This window comes from Amphiura filiformis, chromosome 9 (assembly GCF_039555335.1).
Source record: "Amphiura filiformis chromosome 9, Afil_fr2py, whole genome shotgun sequence".
Taxonomy (NCBI): Eukaryota; Metazoa; Echinodermata; class Ophiuroidea; order Amphilepidida; family Amphiuridae; genus Amphiura; species Amphiura filiformis.
Window position 1 is genome coordinate 1,145,947 of NC_092636.1, and position 19,188 is coordinate 1,165,134.

The following is a 19,188-nucleotide window of genomic DNA, read 5'->3' on the forward strand; positions in this document are numbered from 1 at the left end:
GACAAAGACTAAACCAGAGTTGTCTTGTGTTGCGATACTGCCCCAGTCTTTGACAAAGACTAAACCAGAGTTGTCTTGTGTTGCGATACTGCCCCAGTCTTTGACAAAGACTAAACCAGAGTTGTCTTGTGTTGCGATACTGCCCCAGTCTTTGACAAAGACTAAACCAGAGTTGTCTTGTGTTGCGATACTGCCCCAGTCTTTGACAAAGACTATAAACCAGAGTTGTCTTGTGTTGCATTACTGCCAATAAAATGGTAACAATCTGCTCCCCTATCACGACTACTGAAACTCAACCTCACCAAAGACTTTGCCCTAAGGGGATGAGCATAACAGTTGCCGTGGCAACAGATAAAATGTGAAGTGGATATGCCATGGAGGAAATAACAACCTGACTATGTATTTTATTTTGCTTGCGATTTTGTGCAGTCGTATCCACGTAAACTTTATAACCCGAAGGGGAGATCATATAATGAGGATTTGTTGCTTTTGTTTTCTATGTAATTGTGTGGATATGTTACAATGGTTCAGTCTAGGTGACACTTATGTGTTCAACATATGGGAAAACATTCTTGTTATGCAAGTAACAGGAAGGCTTGTTATTGCATTAACTTTTGCATGTTAAATTGGTTTAATTTATGGATTTCTTATGTATATTGGTACCTTAAGTCCAACCTCCAATATCTGAACCTCCTTTATATGAATCTCTCTGCAGTGATCTGGTGATTTTTATAAGAAAGCATGTTTTTGACACCTTATATTCATGCTTTGAAGCATTTAAAAGGAAACCTCTATGTTGTATACCATCAGCTGGGTGCAAGAAGGTCATAAGTCCACTTATGCCCTTCTTGCACTCAGCTGATTACATCACTCAAATGCCATGTTTCAGTGGCATTACCCCATATAGAACTAGCCCCGTTCCACAAACCGCGACGCGACGCCTCTCGAACAGCGAGCGAAGCGAGCACCGAGCATAGCGACCTATTGATGGAATACTAGTATCTTGGATCATCATCATAGGTATAAGAGTACAGCACAGAGGCTGTGCTAACCCCATCTTTTGTTCCAAATTTAGCACTTTAGACATTCAATTACACATATGTGACATGATCAAGGGGAATGAGTCACATGGCGGTAATTTTCAATTTTCTGGCAGTTTATAAATGCTACATTTTGATGCAAACCCCATCAAAATCGAACATCTGGGTACTGAGTTATGAGCAATTTATCAATGGCTGAAAACAATATAAAACAAAAGAATTTGAACACTGTTTTTGCCAATATCTCAAAAACAATATTAGCGACATCCGACTCATTCCCCTTGATCATGTCACATATACTTATCAGGAGTTTCACTTATCCCTGCTTGTCCTATCATGGCTGGATAAAAGAAGTTTAACTGGTTAATAATATTGAATAATAAAACAAATTTTTAAATAATTCAAAGAAATAATTTAAAGAATTTAAATTCCAGCCAAACTATTCAACCTTATTTGTTTAATTCACAACATTAACTTCATAGATGATAAGTACCGTATGTGTTTATGTGTGCGTGTGAATATGTGTATGTGTTTGCGGTTATCGTTCTTTCGTTGTGCGAGTAATATGTTGTGAATTTGTGCCAATAACGTGTAATATCATGAGTTGCACAGTTGCAATTCTGAGTTTCACACCAAAATTGTAAGGAATAGAAAGCTGACACATTTTCCTGTAAAATGAGGGGTCAATCATGTCTATATTAGTGAAATTCTAAATGAAATTATGTTGCCAGACTTGGCTTAAAGTTGTGTTCAGGTAAATATGCATAGTCTGCAATGTTAGACTATATTTTTTACACAGAGGGGCAGTTTTTCCAGTCATTTTATAAAAAAGATATCATAGTTCATGAAAAGGAGCACTTGGTTTTTGGAATATGTGTATCAAGGAATTCAAAACAACATTTACTTTTCTTAATCATAGATGGGAAGGAGTTCACCGGACTGTGGTCACACTTTTTTTATCACAAGGGTGCCTGACCAATGCCCATTTCATGATCATTACTCTCTAAATGTAAAAGAGTGAATAACAGCTCAAAAGGAGTGGTTTTTCCACTCCTTCTTGGAGCCGTTAGACTATGCCATAGTCTATTTTTGATGTTAATCATGATGAAAGCATTCAGTTGAACTCGAAATTATACTGATATTAATTACATCAAAATACTAGTATAAAATTGTTATGAAAAAGTTTATATAATTATATTAGTGACAGTAAAAGTAAAGTGTACGTAGGCTTATATTATTGAATGCAACATATCGTAATGTCATAATTGTATTGGCACTTCAATACTGAACAATTCTGATTTTAGAATCTGCCAGTTTATTAATCGCGAAATTCCAGGTTAAAAATAGACTATGGACTTTCAATTTTAAACGGGATTTTGAACAGACAAAGTCCCTAACACTCACACTGTCAATCATACTTGTTTATCAATCAAATTTAACCGCAAGCAAATACAAGACTTGTTCATGCACTTATTGACGCGTTCATGCAATTACACAACACAAAGGCGGGGTAGGCCACATACTTGTGTACCATGTAGTTATTAATGGTAATGACAGCTACCCGGAGGATTTAAACCATAACGAGATCGGGCGACCAATCACAAGCCAGATCCATTTAAAGATGCATTACATCATGGCCAATTTTAGTAGGCCAGATTTCGACAATCTCATCCATAGAAGCTCATAGACAGCCGTGTTAAGCATCTCTGACTGCAATCCAAAGTCAGTAGTCCACTTGGGAAGCTAACAAACAGAGGGAGTAGGGTGACTGAAAAGAACAGACGTGAAAATCTATCAATTGTGCACACATTAATTAAATCAGAGTTTTAAGCTTATATACAATATCCAGAGTATGCACAATGGGCAAGTGGACTACAGGGTAGTCTATGGAGCCGTATGAGTGACCACTACTTTTAGAGTGAAATTCACTCCCCAAAAAGAGTGAGTAAATTCACTCTTAAAAAAGAGTGAATATTAAAATCACTCAAAAAGAGTGAGAATGAATAATCACAGTTTTCTGTGGCACACATCGATTAAATCCGGCTTGTTGATTGGCTACAAATCACTCTGCTAAGAGTCGAGCGGTAATTTGCGATCACCCTGTGAGGAATGAATCTGGATTGACCGAGTAGAGGATTTTTTCACTCAAATAGAGTGAAAATGAAATACTCCAAGTATAGTGAATTTTCACTCTTTTACATTTAGAGAGTATCTATCCGAGTCAATACTGTATGGCATGATTACATAAAAGTGAATGTTGTATTGTGTCACCTCAGCTCGTGTGTCTTATGCACGCATATATATATATGAACTTATGGTAATCCTTTTGTTTTCATCTACAGATCCCCTCACCAAAAGACATAAGAAAGGCAGCTTCTTACGAGGCAGACATAGAAATAACAGTTTCTTAGATAGTCTTAAAGACTTAGCCAAAGACGGCAAAGGTGAGAGTGTAAGCAACAACATTTTAAAGAAATACATAAAAAGTAGATTTGCTGTTCATGTCATGTTTTGTAATCAAGTGATGGCTGAGATAAGCTTATGCATTGATATAAGGCCTTGGCTTTCTTAGAAATTACCAGAAGGCTTTTGAATTGACCTCAGAGGTATAAGTGAATGACTTGAATATATGCTATAGAATTTGAAAATTATCTGATGAACGATAAGTTTCACTGTCTGTAATATTAAGTTAATTATTATGTACCATAGACGTGTGTTTATCATGTTTATCAGGCTTAGGTTCGATATTAAACATGGCATTTCAAATGCTGGGAGTTGGATTGAATGTTAAATTTGCGAAATGATTTGCATTTTTCCTCCCGGCTGGCATGGGGGTGGGGGACTTGTGCCACCTGTATGCTGTGACGTATCAGTATTCGGTCAGTGAACTTGTCAGAAGACAAAGTTGACACTTGTGCATCATTTTGCCACACCACAGAATGTGCAGTGGTGTGTACATATGAACCAGGGAAAATGTTTAGATGAATTGTTTAATCTTGACGCAATTTTGCAGATTTTGCACACTTTTTCAAGAGAAATTTTTGTCCTGGCCAAAAGGAGACCTTTACCTTCTTTACAATTGTTTTGAAGCCAATATTTTAGACAAATTTTACAAAAAGTTAATGATTTGGACTATATTTATATAAAATGTCAACCTTTTTGGCCTAATTTTGATATATTTTGATAATTTTACAGAGAGAAAGCCCTTGTGCTGATTTATGCATGCACCCCAGTATCCCTGGCTACAGGCATGGTGCACCCTTTAAAATCCTGTATCCACTCCAGGATCAACAGGCCCAAACACTAAACACTTTTCCCCCTTTCAATTATTTGTAGGTCACTCTTATAGTTGGCTCACTTTACAATTTGTACTTGTTTCAGAATCTGGTAATCCTCTAGTGTTTGGAATTCCATTGGAAAAGTGCATTAGTAACGATGCTGCTCTGAAGCGGTATCGCTCCACAAGGAGGAAGGAAAGAAGGGAGAGTCTGGACCTCGCCCAATCACCTCTACTTATGAGACAGTCAGGGAAACCAACAAAGGTAAGTGCATTGATTACAGAGAATGCAAATGAAATGGAGCCAATGAACAACAAGAACCATATTGCCAGGGTGCATGACTGGCTCTACACGCTCTATTAAGTATAGGGTTACTACCAGATTCCTATTGCTCCCAGCTACTTCATTGGTACTCTACAGTACCTGTTTGGGTACTCTACAGTACCTGTTTGGGTACTTCAGAGTACACATGTCTGAATCACAAATAAAGTACATACACATAGTACTCTAAGAGTAGCAACAAAATAGCTAGCTGTTCAGCAGCGTACCTCTGTGGTCAATAGCAATAGGAATCTGATAGTGTACTATCAATTCTTTCGAACCCACCTTTGTAGCTTTTTGCTACAAACTTCTCAGCCCTAGAAAAATACAATATTTATCTTATCTGGTTATGACTTTCATAATCTATCTTACATGATGCTCAATATACTGCAAAGATATGTCTGTTTTTTAACCCTTTTATCCATGTGTGTGGCTCCAATTGTAATTATGCTAAAACAAATCACAACATAAGTTTGGTCTATTTTTTTTTGTAGCATGTCTAGATAAAATAAATTGTCAGAAAGTGAATTTGTTGATCCATTACTATAGTTTGATCAGCTTGTAATCGGTGGGCCTTATAACATCGCGGATTAATATTAATGTATTTTATTTGGAGAATTGTCTTGTGACATCTCACCAGAACTAGTTATTATTTGAAGTCCTGTACTTTGTCTACTTTTTTTTGTTTGTTTACATGCAAAATATTGACCTGGCAGATCAACTATATCCATCTAAACGTGGGTCTACTTTTCGGCGTAGTGGTAAAAGCCTAATAATTCCTGCCGATTACTAGCTGATCAAAGTATATAGAGCCACCACATGTAGGCTTGTAGATATTTGAACTTATTGTTTTGAAGTGCTGGAACAATTCCCTGAGTGGACTGATGACTACATGTTATCCATAAAAATGTTTATGGATCAGACAATGCAGATACACATCTAGAATGTGATGGATGGAAAGTTGGCTAAATATCACTTGTTTCAGTAGCATGTTCCTATGATGTGCAAAAAATGGGCTATTGCAGTTGAAATCCGTACGCCCCTATGGAAGACATGACCTTAATCTTCCCACACAGGGAGTGGAGATTTCAAATGTAGTCAGCCAATCAGAACCTTACTTCCATATTTCCGCTGTGTACACTCACCAAGAGGAAGAGAGTGCCGTTCTTCTTTAGAAGCCAATGCAATCACTCTATGATATTAGCCATTATAAAGGTATCAGCTCCTTACATAAAATAACATTGTTACGGAAAAAATCCCACACAACCCAGCTTAACTCAAAACGTTTCAAATTATTCACAAAAGGTTAGAAAATGTTGCCAGAAAACGCTTGAATGTTGGGTTATATAAACGTGTATGTAAAGGGTATTAAATGTTTTAATAACATTCAAAAACATTTTTGAAATCATTTTTCAAAACTTACTGCAAAATATTCTAACATAACATTATGTGGCGTAGTCCAAACAATGCTTGCGGAAAAAATATTTAACAATAGCATTTTTACAACATTTCAAAATTGTTGTTGCAATGTATTTTCATACATTTTAAAAATGTTTTCACGACCTTCATATAACCCAACATTTAATGTTATTAAAACATTTTTCAAAAACCAAAATGTAACCGCTCAAAGCATTTTAAACATTCAGATGCTGGGAAGGCAGGTAGCCTTTGGATATGATCGCATTTTGTTTTCCACATGGCCTCTGCCCAGTGTGAAGTTGACCATCCACTGTGTTAAATTAACCCAGATCCTCATGGCACATGGAGATCAATATCATGTAGACGCTCATATTTGTGTAAATGCTACTCTCAAGCATGCCCTGCAATATGTGTAATTCAATTTGGATCTACTTTCAAACTTGTTCCTAGTGGACAAAAATGCTAACCACAAGAAGTTTCACTTGAAATTTAGAAGCTTCCAGATTGACGGACTTGACTGTGAAATTCTCTTATCACATATAGATTACACTGACATTTCTGGTATCTAATTGACCACTGACATTTTACTTGAAGTGAAACAATTCCACATCCACCTATACTTGGAATTTGTGTGCCTATGCATAGATTATTGATATTTCTTAATCCTGACATTTTACTTGAAGGAAGAAATTTGCATCCATAGTCTATACATTTTGGCCCCCATCTATATTTGGCTCCCCACACATGTGTGGGGCTTATGTTATCACCCAGATGGTTGTTTGCCTGGTTGTTTGGCTTTCCGTGTGGGTGGAAGCAAATTCATTAAACCTCTGTGCAGCTCTAATGCAATAACCAATTAACTTCAAACATGGTATGGTTATAGGGTATGATGGCCTGATGTGCTGTATAGTTTTGTGTTAAGTTATTTGCATATTTATGAATATTAATGAGCTTATTGGCATATTTGTCCAAATATTTAACAAACCTTTGTAGATATTTGAACTTATTGTTTTGAAGTGCTGGAAAAATTCCCTGAGTGGACTGATGACTACATGTTATCCATAAAAATGTTTATGGATCAGACAATGCAGATACACATCTATAATGTGATGGAAAGTTGGCTAAATATCACTTGTTTCAGTAGCATGTTCCTATGATGTGCAAAAAATGGGCTATTGCAGTTGAAATCCGTACGCCCCTATGGAAGACATGACCTTAATCTTCCCACACAGGGAGTGGAGATTTCAAATGTAGTCAGCCAATCAGAACCTTACTTCCATATTTTCGCTGTGTACACTCACCAAGAGGAAGAGAGTGTCATTCTTCTGTAGAAGCCAATGCAATCACTCTATGATATTAGCCATTATAAAGGTATCATCTCCTTACATAAAATAACATTGTTACGGAAAAAAAACCCCACACAACCCAGCGAACTCAAAACGTTTCGAAATTATTCACAAAAGGTTAGAAAATGTTGCCAGAAAACGTTTGAATGTTGGGTTATATAAACGGTATATAAAGGGTATTAAATGTTTTTAATAACATTCAAAAACATTTTTTTGAAATCATTTTTTCAAAACTTACTGCAAAATATTCTAACATAACATTATGTGGCAAACAATGCTTGCAAAAAATATTTAACAATAGCATTTTTACAACATTTCAAAATTGTTGTTGCAATGTATTTTCATACATTTTAAAAATGTTTTCACGACCTTCATATAACCCGACATTTAATGTTATTAAAACATTTTTTCAAAAACCAAAAATGTAACCATTCAAAGCATTTTAAAACATTTGTGATGCTGGGAAGGCAGGTAGCCTTTGGATATGATCGCATTTTGTTTTCCACATGGCCTCTTGCGTGTGTGAAGTTGACCATCCACTGTGTTAAATTAACCCAGATCCTCATGGAACATGGAGATCAATATCATGTAGACGCTAATATTTGTGTAAATGCTACTCTCAAGCATGCCCTGCAATATGTAATTCAATTTGGATCTACTTTCAAACTTGTTCCTAGCAGACAAAAATGCTAACCACAAGAAGTTTCACTTGAAATTTAGAAGCTTCCAGATTGACGGACTTGACTGTGAAATTCTCTTATCACATATAGATTACACTGACATTTCTGGTATCTAATTGACCACTGACATTTTACTTGAAGTGAAACAATTCCACATCCACCTATACTTGGAATTTGTGTGCCTATGCATAGATTATTGATATTTCTTAATCCTGACATTTTACTTGAAGGAAGAAATTTGCATCCATAGTCTATACATTTTGGCCCCCACGCATATTTGGCCCCACACATATGTGGGGCTTATGTTATCACCCAGATGGTTGTTTGCCTGGTTGTTTGGCTTTCTGTGTGGGTGGAAGCAAATTCATTAAACCTCTGTGCAGCTCTAATGCAATAACCAATTAACTTCAAACGTGGTATGGTTATAGGGTATGATGGCCTGATGTGCTGTTTAGTTTTGTGTTAAGTTATTTGCATATTTATGAATATTAATGAGCTTATTGGCATATTTTTCCAAATATTCAACAAACCTTTGTTATTTACGCACCTTTGCGTGGGGCCACCTTAATTGAGGGCCACCTTAATTATGAATCACATAATTATAGTTCCTATTATGCATGATATTGAAATTTACAGTTAACACCATAAACTAAAGCGATACCTGTAGATCATCCCCAAGAGACAAAGTCCCAGCCTCACCCATTAATTAGGGCTGATCGTTCCATAAGACAAAACTGGGACACACATACTGCATATTTACGGTCTGCTAAACAAAATAGCAGATACTGTACGGGAGGAAAGATCTAGGTATTATGTTTCTATTAGAAGAGAAAAATATATATTCAAAGGTCTCTAATTAGAAAATAATTAAATTGATTTATAATGTATTCTAATGATCTAGACATTTAAACAAATTAGTGGTAGTCATGAAGGTGGACAAAATAATCTCCTGAATAAGTTGTCATGAATAAAGTGACCTTTGCATTGCATATATATGTGCTATTTTTTTTATAGTTTTCTTTGTTTTAGAAAATGAGCTATACGATATGTGATTAAAACATATTATTTTTTTACAGTCAAGGCAATAATTATGTACTTTGTGTTTTATTAAAAACAGAAACATAGTAATATGTACACAGTGAATAGTTTTGTTTGTCTCTTTTACAATCATGACGAAATGTGTACAAAAACATAACCAAACTGCAAAAAAAGACAAAATTGGATCGCGATACGATAATGAAAATATCCACACAAAAAATGGAACATATGGGGAAAAAATTAATTTAACGGCCAACATGTTATGCTAAGTGTTAATTGGAGTTCACATAGTAATGCTCGTGGGTGTCTGAGACAGACTTTTTTTTTTGCCTAATGCTTATTTGCTCCAAATCTGAACGTATAGTAAGTGGGTTTTTTCTTTCATTTTGATCTACTTATTTTATATAATTTTATCATTTTCATGAGAAAGAATAAAATAGTCAAATTTGACAGAAATTGTATATTTCATAGCTTTTAAAAGTGACAAGCACACACTGGCACTCATAGCCTGAAGGCCATTGTTATAATTATGATGCAAATTTAAGGATTCCACCTTAAAATTATTCATATTTGATTGAGGGAAAAAATCATTTTCAATTTTGTGCGAGTCTGGATCACCTTCTCTTCTCTACTCTGATGCAGGTGATAGATTCTCAAATTACCAGGTCAACTGTTATTAATAAATGTTGGGAGAAATCCAAGGAGAAATCAAGTGGTTTCACTTTCATCAGGAGAGAGAGAAGGAGACATAGAGAGAAAGACAAACAGAGCAAGATCACCCACAAAACCATAACACTACAGTGGGGGAGGGGGGGGGGTCATTTGCATTCTTTTCACCTTATTTGTGGGAACCAAAATGTAAAGTGGGAACAGATGAAGACCTCACTTAACAATCAAACATTTTGATTAATATTTTTGTAAACAATGGCTTCAAACAACTGCTGTATTTAGATGTGATCAAGCTAAATGAGTTGCTAGTCGCTAATAATAATTTTGAGATGTAGCAAATAATAGCATTCCCCTTTTGTATTTTATTGATCTGAGCAAACGTAAAGACCATATATCTAGAAGCTATCTACTGAAGATAGCACATTGTTGTAAGCTTTCTACTGAAGATAGCACACAATGCGCTTTCTATATACAGTAGACCGGTATGTAATTATCTTGCCCCTGAATGATGATAAATAGCACAATTTTTTTTTTTTTTTTTTTCAAATAATCAAAATTTGTAATATAATAACACAAAAGTAATTATATTAATAATTTCATCAACAGATTAATGAGGAAAAAATGTAGGGGTGTAAACCCCTTGTAATAAAATTCCTCTTTATATTTCAGGCAGGCCCATAGCCAGGGGCTTGTGCCCCTTCCCCCTCATAAATCTGCGAAAGTTTTGATTTGTCTGCAAATAAAAATAGCAAAATTAGGTTAAAAATGTCAAAATTTTAGATAAATATACCCCAAATCATAAACTTTCTGTGAAATTTGTCTAAAATATAGACTCCAAAATTAATTGTAGAGGGGGTAAAGAAGAGTCCGAAGTTTACCGTTTTCTAAAATCCATTTTCTGTGTTGTAATCCGTGTTGTAAAATTTGTAAATCCGTGTCATGAATAAAGCATAAAATGTATAAACAATGATATTAATGTCATAATAAAGTGTTCAATATCGCGATCAATATGCTCTGATTGGAATATTCTCACGATAATAGACCGACTATTACGATGTTTGGAGGGATATAGGGGGTTCATGTCTTGGTAATATACCTTTATTTCGGTATTATTAAACAGTATTTTTATCATAAAAATTGACATACACAACTCATGATTGTTTTTAACATTTATTTCTCTTATCTTTTAACAATTTTTGTCACATCATACAAAAATGTAATTTTCCGTGTTTCCATAAAACGGAAAACTTCACTAGGGTAAAGGTCCACTTCATATGGCCGGAACGGAAATGTCTCTTGAAAAGGTCTACCCTTAGACAATCCTCACCCCACACATAAAAATGCTGGCTACGGGCCTGATTTTATGAAACAAGTTATCATGATCATGATGATTATCTAAATGAGATGGAAACTGAATTTTGATTTTGCACGACAAATTTTTGCTTGATCACATCGCACTATTTTTGATTTCTTAACCTAAGTGTCAGTGCACTCAGTAGGAATACATCATAGAGAATGATAAGTAGTAAAGGATGAGAGGGCTTAATGATCTCTGCCAGGATAATTGTAGAGAGGAAATTTGTATTTGCAGTGAGAGATCTGTACCTATCAAATTGCAGATTATTGGCTCATGATCTGTTCCTGTCTTCTATAAGAGGGTTGGTCAAGATCATCTGTTTGCTTTGTGTGAGCGATTCCAGGGAAGATAAAGTGAGTGCCTTCTTGTATCGATTTATGCTTTTGGTATCGAATATTAAAGGATTCTCATTGGGATGGGGGAAAGCTATGGCAGGGGGGAATTAAAAGGGGCTAAACGGATAAAGAAGTGAAATTTTATATTAGTATATTATGTAAACTAAATATCTATGTGATAAGACAGTTGCCTTGCCAGAGATCTATACTTTGAATTTGTATCTATGTGATTATCCGTATAACTAAATCTGGTTTCACTGTTGTAAGAAAAGGAAAAATACTTGCACATTCTTAAAGGGATGTGATTTTAATATCTTCTGTTTAGGGTATAGTTCAATAGATATCCATGAAAAAAGCTCATTTCCAAAATTGCAGTACCCCATGATGTCAATATACTTTTGGTATCAGTGCAGGTGATAAACCCCCCTCTCATTGAAGGAGTTAAGCTCACCCATTAATTATATCAGTAATGACATGTTAATACTCTGCGTGCTAGCCATGCGCTTCAATGGAAAAAGTTCAAGTTTTGAAATATTTTCTCAAAATATCAAGAGCTATCTTAAGAACTACTGAATCAATACTAGGCTTGTTTGTACTCATTTTAATGCATTTTTCATGCTGTTTCCAAATATGGTCATGAAAATTTACATTTCTGAAATTTTTGAATTAAAAAAAATAATTTGAAACTTGTCATCTGCAGTTGACACCCGCGTGAAGAGAGTTAATGTAATTACCTGTAGAAGGCGTATACTACTTGACAGTATACTTGCTTCAGGACACAAGGGCACATTTTCACACAGACACAGTGACCCACATATGGATGTAGATGGTTCCCCCTGTCAAGTAATCAACCTTCCCCTACCCAAGGGTATGTCAGTTACATGAATCAAAATATTTACCAATAATTTACCTGCAGTTTTATGTAATATAAGTAATAACACATTTTATAACCAAATCAAGTTCATACTTGTTCTCACATTTATCTCATGAAGCAGGTAGAATTTGTGATTAGGAAATGTTCACAAGATACTTCATGCAAGATGTAATTAATCTCCAAACGAATCTGTAAGCAAACATATATTCCTACCTGAATTCCATCACTAATTTTCATCATAGGATACAGTGTTTATGCAGAGGACACAAATTTACACAAATTTGAGACTGAAGATCAATTTAAGAAAATGCAAAAATAAGAAGAGAGAAAATTTTGCCTCGAAAGCGTTTTATTCTATACAGGTGTTTACACATTTCCAAAGACGTTGTCGTCATTATCAGGATATTGCAATGTTGCGAAAACATTATCAGCGACGGAATATGGGTTCAAGGTTATACAAGATTTGTGCCAATGTTGGGTAGTAAGGCGGAAACAGCACCTCCCACTGTATGTAATCATCTCTTTGATTTGGCTCTTCCAGTTAAAACCCATATACCCCTATGGTAGACATGACTTTAATCTTCCACACAGGGAGTGTGAATTCCAAATGGGGTTACCTGAATGGGTGACTCCATTTGAAATCTACACCCCCTGGGTGGGAGATTAAGGTCATGTCTTCCATAGGGGGGGGGGGTGTGGATTATAACTGGAATAGCCCCTTGTAACTTGTTTGCTAACGTCGTTATACAATTATCTAATTGTAAAGGGTGAATTTAATTAGTCTGTATAAGTGCAAAACCTGTTTTTAGCTCTAAGAATAATTGCTATAGATGAGTGCTCTAGGAGGTGCGGTGACCTTCACATGTATGGTAAGTCAAAAGGAGGCATCATTTAATACGTAGCAAGCATTGTACTTTCTTTTGCTGTAGTTTGTTGCCCATTTTATGACCTTTTATGTGAGGAAGACTGTAATTAACACAGAAATCTCTGCAATAAACGGCCGTCTGCTTCCTCCTCCTCTTCGTCTTCTTGCTATTTTTCCTCTTGTTTTGTAAGCAGTCACGTTAAGATAAGGCAAGGCAGTATGTGGTGATTTGATGAAGATATAATTGGTGAAATAGAATTATGCTGATGGAGAGGATAAGAAATTTAAAAAAATATAGAATTTGGAAATATTTGTTAAGCATAGTGGGAAATAAAAGCAGAATGGGGAGCGGGGAGTGGAATAGAATAGGAATGTGGAAAATTGTGTAGAGGGTGCTATACTAAACTGTTATATTAAGATTAAATGCATTCCATTTCATTACATTTGATCATTCTTTGATTAAAATCTACAAATTGAGAATTGTGTTTTTCTTAAAATTGTTAAATTTTATCCCACAAAATGCTGAACTATGCTGGGCACGATTTTACGTGGTTAGTTGCATTATTCATGTAGAAAAATTAGTTACATTATTCATGTAAGCTATCTTCAGTATATAGCTTACAAGAATGTGCTGTCTTCAGTAGATAGTCTTCAGAAAACAGCTTACAAAAAATGTGCTGTCTTCAGAAAAACAGCTTACAAAAATGTGCTATCTTCAGTAGACAGCTTTCAACAATGTGCTATCTTCAGTAGATAGCTTACAAGAATGTGCTATCTTTAGTAGATAGCTTACAACAAATTATGTGCTGTCTTCAGTAGACAGCTTACAACAATGTGCTATCTTCAGTAGACAGCTTTCAACAATGTGCTATCTTCAGTAGATAGCTTACAACAATGTGCTATCTTTAGTAGATAGCTTACAACAATGTGCTATCATCAGTAGATAGCTTACAACAATGTGCTATCTTTAGTAGATAGCTTTCAACATGTGCTGTCTTCAGTAGACAGCTTACAACAATGTGCTATCTTCAGTAGATAGCTTACAACAATGTGCTATCTTTAGTAGATAGCTTTATAACAATGTGCTATCATCAGTAGATAGCTTATAAGAATGTGCTATCTTTAGTAGATAGCTTACAACAATGTGCTATCTTCAGTAGATAGCTTACAACAATGTGCTATCTTCAGTAGACAGCTTGTAAAACATTTCCCTTTTATATTTCAGGAAACAAAGTTATCATGATTGTATTTTAAAATAGGTGCCAAAGTCCATCTAAAAGCATTATTGCTGAATTGACTAGTTTATAATGACCTTGTTGCACATTGTGTCTCATACATCAAATTCACAATTGCTGGCATCAGCACCTGTTTCCTGTCACATATAAAAAGAAGTAAGTCATAAATAAATACTTATGTCAGATGCATCCTCTATTGTTGTAAATAGATTGAAAAGATACAGATGACCTTCAAATCGCATTACACTGGTCTAACTGAAAAAAGTGCATTTCGGCTATTGTTACTTCCAATTTGTTACTTTTATTTGAGCCATATCGATCCAATATTGTTTGTCCTTTCCGAAGCGCTTCTTTGCAAAATCCTTGTAACTTGATCGGCCGGAGTAGAATTTTCATTTCAATGATAGTGGTTTGCTTTCAATTTTCCATTCTTTTTCCATCCATCCACCTCTGACATTTCCATTTTCTCTTGCCTGGTTGTTGACAGGACTATACATGTTTATTTTCATAAAGTAATTGTGTGAAAAGTGCTGAATTTGTTATATTTGCGTGGAAAATTGATGGATTTGCAATTGAAGAATCATTTACATTATGGGTACAGATATGCCTAGTATTGGGGTTGCGGTTCTTGAGATGATTTGAGGACAGAAGCATCTTATGGTGCATAGTCAATTGGCTTATCATGTGCTTTGTGATAGATGAATATAATCATGATAATGTGCAAAGCTTTTTGCCTTGATTTTGTCAGAATAGTTTTTACATGAAATTAAATTTCACAGGTCAAAAATGATTTTAATTCTGTATATAGCATGTCTAAACAGGAGCAAGACAATCACTGGTATCAGTGACATCTAAATCAAAATTAAATTGCAAATGAAACTTACAATTGCAATTTGTCGTAGAAGTGATGATAACAGGATTAACTATCATAGCAATACGTCGTAGATGTGATGTAGTTAATCGGATTAACTACCATAGCAATGGATGAATACAATTTTTGACTATATCGCCCCACACTACACTGTTCACACGGTACCGATGCATTGAACCATAGATGTCAAAGAAATGCTAATCACTCGCACCTTTCAGATTAGTATCATTGAAAAGAGCGGTATTGTCTTCAATCTATGATTGCAGACATACACAGGTGATGAGTGCAACCTGCTTGTAGTGCAGCGATATATTCAAAAATTGTTTTCATCCATTGCTATAGTAGTTCATCCGATTATGACATCACTTTTAGGGCGTAGGCCCCTATAAGTTAAAACAATTTTTGAATATATCGCACTGCACTAATGCGACACATCTGCACTGAACCATAAATGTCAAAGAACAGGGATAAAGAACTCCTGGCCCCAACTCAACACAAAAGTTGGCAACCATGAGAGTTACCAAATCTTTCAAAAACTCCCTTTGCAATGATTTTTCATCAAATTTACCCCCCTTTTTCATACAAAATCGAGGACAAAATTTGGCCAAAAACAACCTCTTTTTTGTGGTTTTCAATAACTAGAATTTCCAACACCCATTTTAAATGACTAGAATTTCAAACACCCTTTTTCAATGACACTAAATATTGCCAAAAATTACTAAATTTTCTCAAGTACCCCTTTTATCCAAATTTCGCGGACAGTGCAAATTAAATACCCCCTATTTTGCTGATTTTACAGTCAAATTTCGCGGACAGTCCAACTTAAATACCCTCTATTTTGCCAATTTCACGGTCCTTGCTACTGGTAAAAAAAGTACCCCTTTGCCGCGCTTTTTGGTAACTCTCATGGTTGCCAATTTTGGGTTGAGTTGGGGGGCCGGGAAAGAACTGGATCGTAATTCTATAGAATATTCACATACATTGTATCATGTTAATCACTCGCACCTGTAAGATAAGTATCTTTGAAAAGAGCGGTATTGTATTCAATCTATGATTGCAGATGAGTGCAACCTGCTTGTAGTGCGGGCGGTATATTCAAAAATTGTTTTAACTTATTGCTATGATAGTTAATCCTGTTACATCATCAATTCTACGGCCAATAATAATGCACAAGCAATTTATCAAATGTGATAAGATGCTTAAATTTAGATTATCCACCTTTTCTCTGTTCTACTCCTCCATCTTAAAACCATATGTTTCTTTCCACATTGTGTTTCCAGCTTTTATCTACCCTAAATGTTTATCTCTCTGAACATCATTCTGACATAAAGGGATTGTGCAAGAAAGCCAGTCTGCAATAGCTGCCATGTGTTATATTGTCAGTTTAGATATGTACAACTACAGTATAGAAAGCAGAAATTGTCAAATATTCATAGGGCAGCTATCACAGATATGGCCTTCTAGAACTAACGGCTTGATATCAATGTTGATTGCATTTGAAAAGTAATTCCAAGGTTTGCAGAAGAAAGAGGATAGAGCAAGAGATGGCAAATTTTATAAAAACAATTGTGAAATCTTTTGCTTAAGCTTGGCTTGTTTTTCAAAGTCAATGTACTGGCCTGTTTTGCCTTTAACTTTGCATTAAAAACTGTATAGTGGATATTTTAGCAGTATTAATTTATCGCAATTTTAAGTGAATATTCTGAACAATTTTGTAATTTCTTGTATTCGCTGTTTCAAACAGCTGCACATTAAAGCATATGGGCCAAAAATACTTTTGCAGACTTTTGAATTTGCTTTAGTCCCATGAGAACTACTTGCCGATTGACCAAAATGAATATTGTTTCCAATTTTGAACCAATCAATGAGGGTATTAATAAGATAATCTGCAAAGCAAGTTTGACCATAAATAGTTTAAAGCCTAGTCATAATTGGCAATTGAAATGAGCATTTCAAGTTATCAACCAATCAGAAATGCTGTTAGATGACCAGTAGTGTCCAGGGAGTTAAATTGTCTGTGAAAAGTGTGAAAATAAAATCTTGTGAAAATTTCCTGCTATACACTACCGTCAGTCTGGGAAATTAGAAGTACATCTCGTGATTTCATCATTGTGCTCAAAACATTTTTGAATTGCTGCTCAATTTCTTCAATTATTTGTAATTATTCATTTGATTCTCCAGACGTATCATGACAATATTTCCCTGTAGATATTGTTGTAAGTATCTAAACTGCACAGATACTGATAAGAAAGCTTTGAGGCCAAATAAGTTTGTTTCTGGTCAACCACACCCTTTAATAAAAATTTCACACCTTAGAAAAAAGGCTTTAAGTAGAACTTTGTTAGAACATAAATGGTTCTTAAGATGTCCTTCAATGGTTCTACAAAGAATTTAAAAGTGTCCTGGAAAGGCTAGAAAGAACCATTTTAGACCTCAAAAATGTTCTGGAAGGGCCAGAAAGGATCATTTTAGGATTCTTTTAATTTTCAAGAACCCTTTCCTCTTGAGGTTTCTACAGAATGGACATCCAAAAATGTGTTCTAATAGTGTACAGGTATACATTTTCCCTCCTTTTTTGCCCTTCTTCTTTTTTTAAAATTCTATAATTTGAATAAGTACCAAGCAAATTCATCAAAAAAAACAAACAAAAACAAAACACCAAGACAATTATTTATGATAAATACAATTCTTTATCAGAATCATGTATGATTTTACACACTTTTTGCCGCCAAATGATACCAAGATCTTGAACACTGTCTTAACCAATCAGGGGCTCTGTAAGAAAGGCTACACAAGTAGTGTCGGTGGGGTTAACGAATCATCAGAATCAAACAAGTAACTCATATTCTAGTGATTTGGAAACGAGATATTCCTACGTCACTTCAATCACAATCACAACTCATGGGATATCCTTTCTTCAAAATTTCATTTTATCCAAATCTATCCTGCAAGAACAACTGACATGCGAGTAATCTTTAGAGAAATATCACATATCTTTCCTTGTAAAGTGCTTCACACAAAGATGGATGTGTAGGTGTTAAGTTTTAGTTGTCATGGTTACGACTCGCACAGACAGGAGTAAGGGCCTGCACTTTTAGTCAGAATCTCTTTCAGTTAAAACATTGGAAAGTTCAAAAAGTAAAGAGGAAATATAAAAAAGTGTTTATTAGACACGGTTTGGAGCAGTTCAAGGAATTGTTGCAAAAAAGATTGTTAAAAAAAAAAATTGGATTGAGCCAGAAAAGTTATTAATTAAAAAGGTCCTTTTTCTAGTGGATATAAGGAATTGTCCCAGTTGTAATGTTTTAATGTATTGAGTGACTTTGCTTGCCTTTGTATATTTTGCTTTAAGCAAAGTTTTAAAAAGACACACACAAGAGATGAGTCAGGCTGTAATTTAGAGAGAAAATACAGCAGAAGGGGACAATAAAATAATGGCCAGACTCTTCTTCTTCTGTTTTATCAAATTCAAATAGAAAAATAGAAAAACAACCATACAACAAGAAACAAAAAAAATTCAACAAACAAGAGCACAATCGCACATCAAAACAAGGGCAAACAGAAACAAAACATGGACAAAACACAGCCACCTCAAAAGTACAGTAAATGAAACATGAACATAAAGTAAATAAAAAAAATATTTGTTGGTATTTATACAGCGCCTTTCACGTGTGCACATATACCAAAGCGCTTTTACATTTATTCCACTGTCGTTAGAATATGTCAGCTGCCATACAATGCCCAAGGCAAGCCCATACCTTTGGGTGGCGCTCAATGGATAATATTCATAACATCTCCCCATGTCACCCCTGGGTTGAGAGAGGCAAGTAAGTTAAAGTGCCTTGCCCAAGAGCACAACA

At 35.1% G+C, this 19,188-nt stretch overlaps 1 protein-coding gene across 1 annotated transcript in view; it reads left to right on the forward strand.

The window, feature by feature from the left end:
• The window catches only part of LOC140160497 (uncharacterized), a 317,603-nt gene that overhangs the window by 150,096 nt on the left and 148,319 nt on the right, over positions 1 to 19,188 (forward strand). Inside the window, 2 exon segments of the mRNA XM_072183731.1 lie at positions 3,383 to 3,484; positions 4,422 to 4,582. Coding sequence (XP_072039832.1) covers positions 3,383 to 3,484; positions 4,422 to 4,582 — 263 coding nt within the window.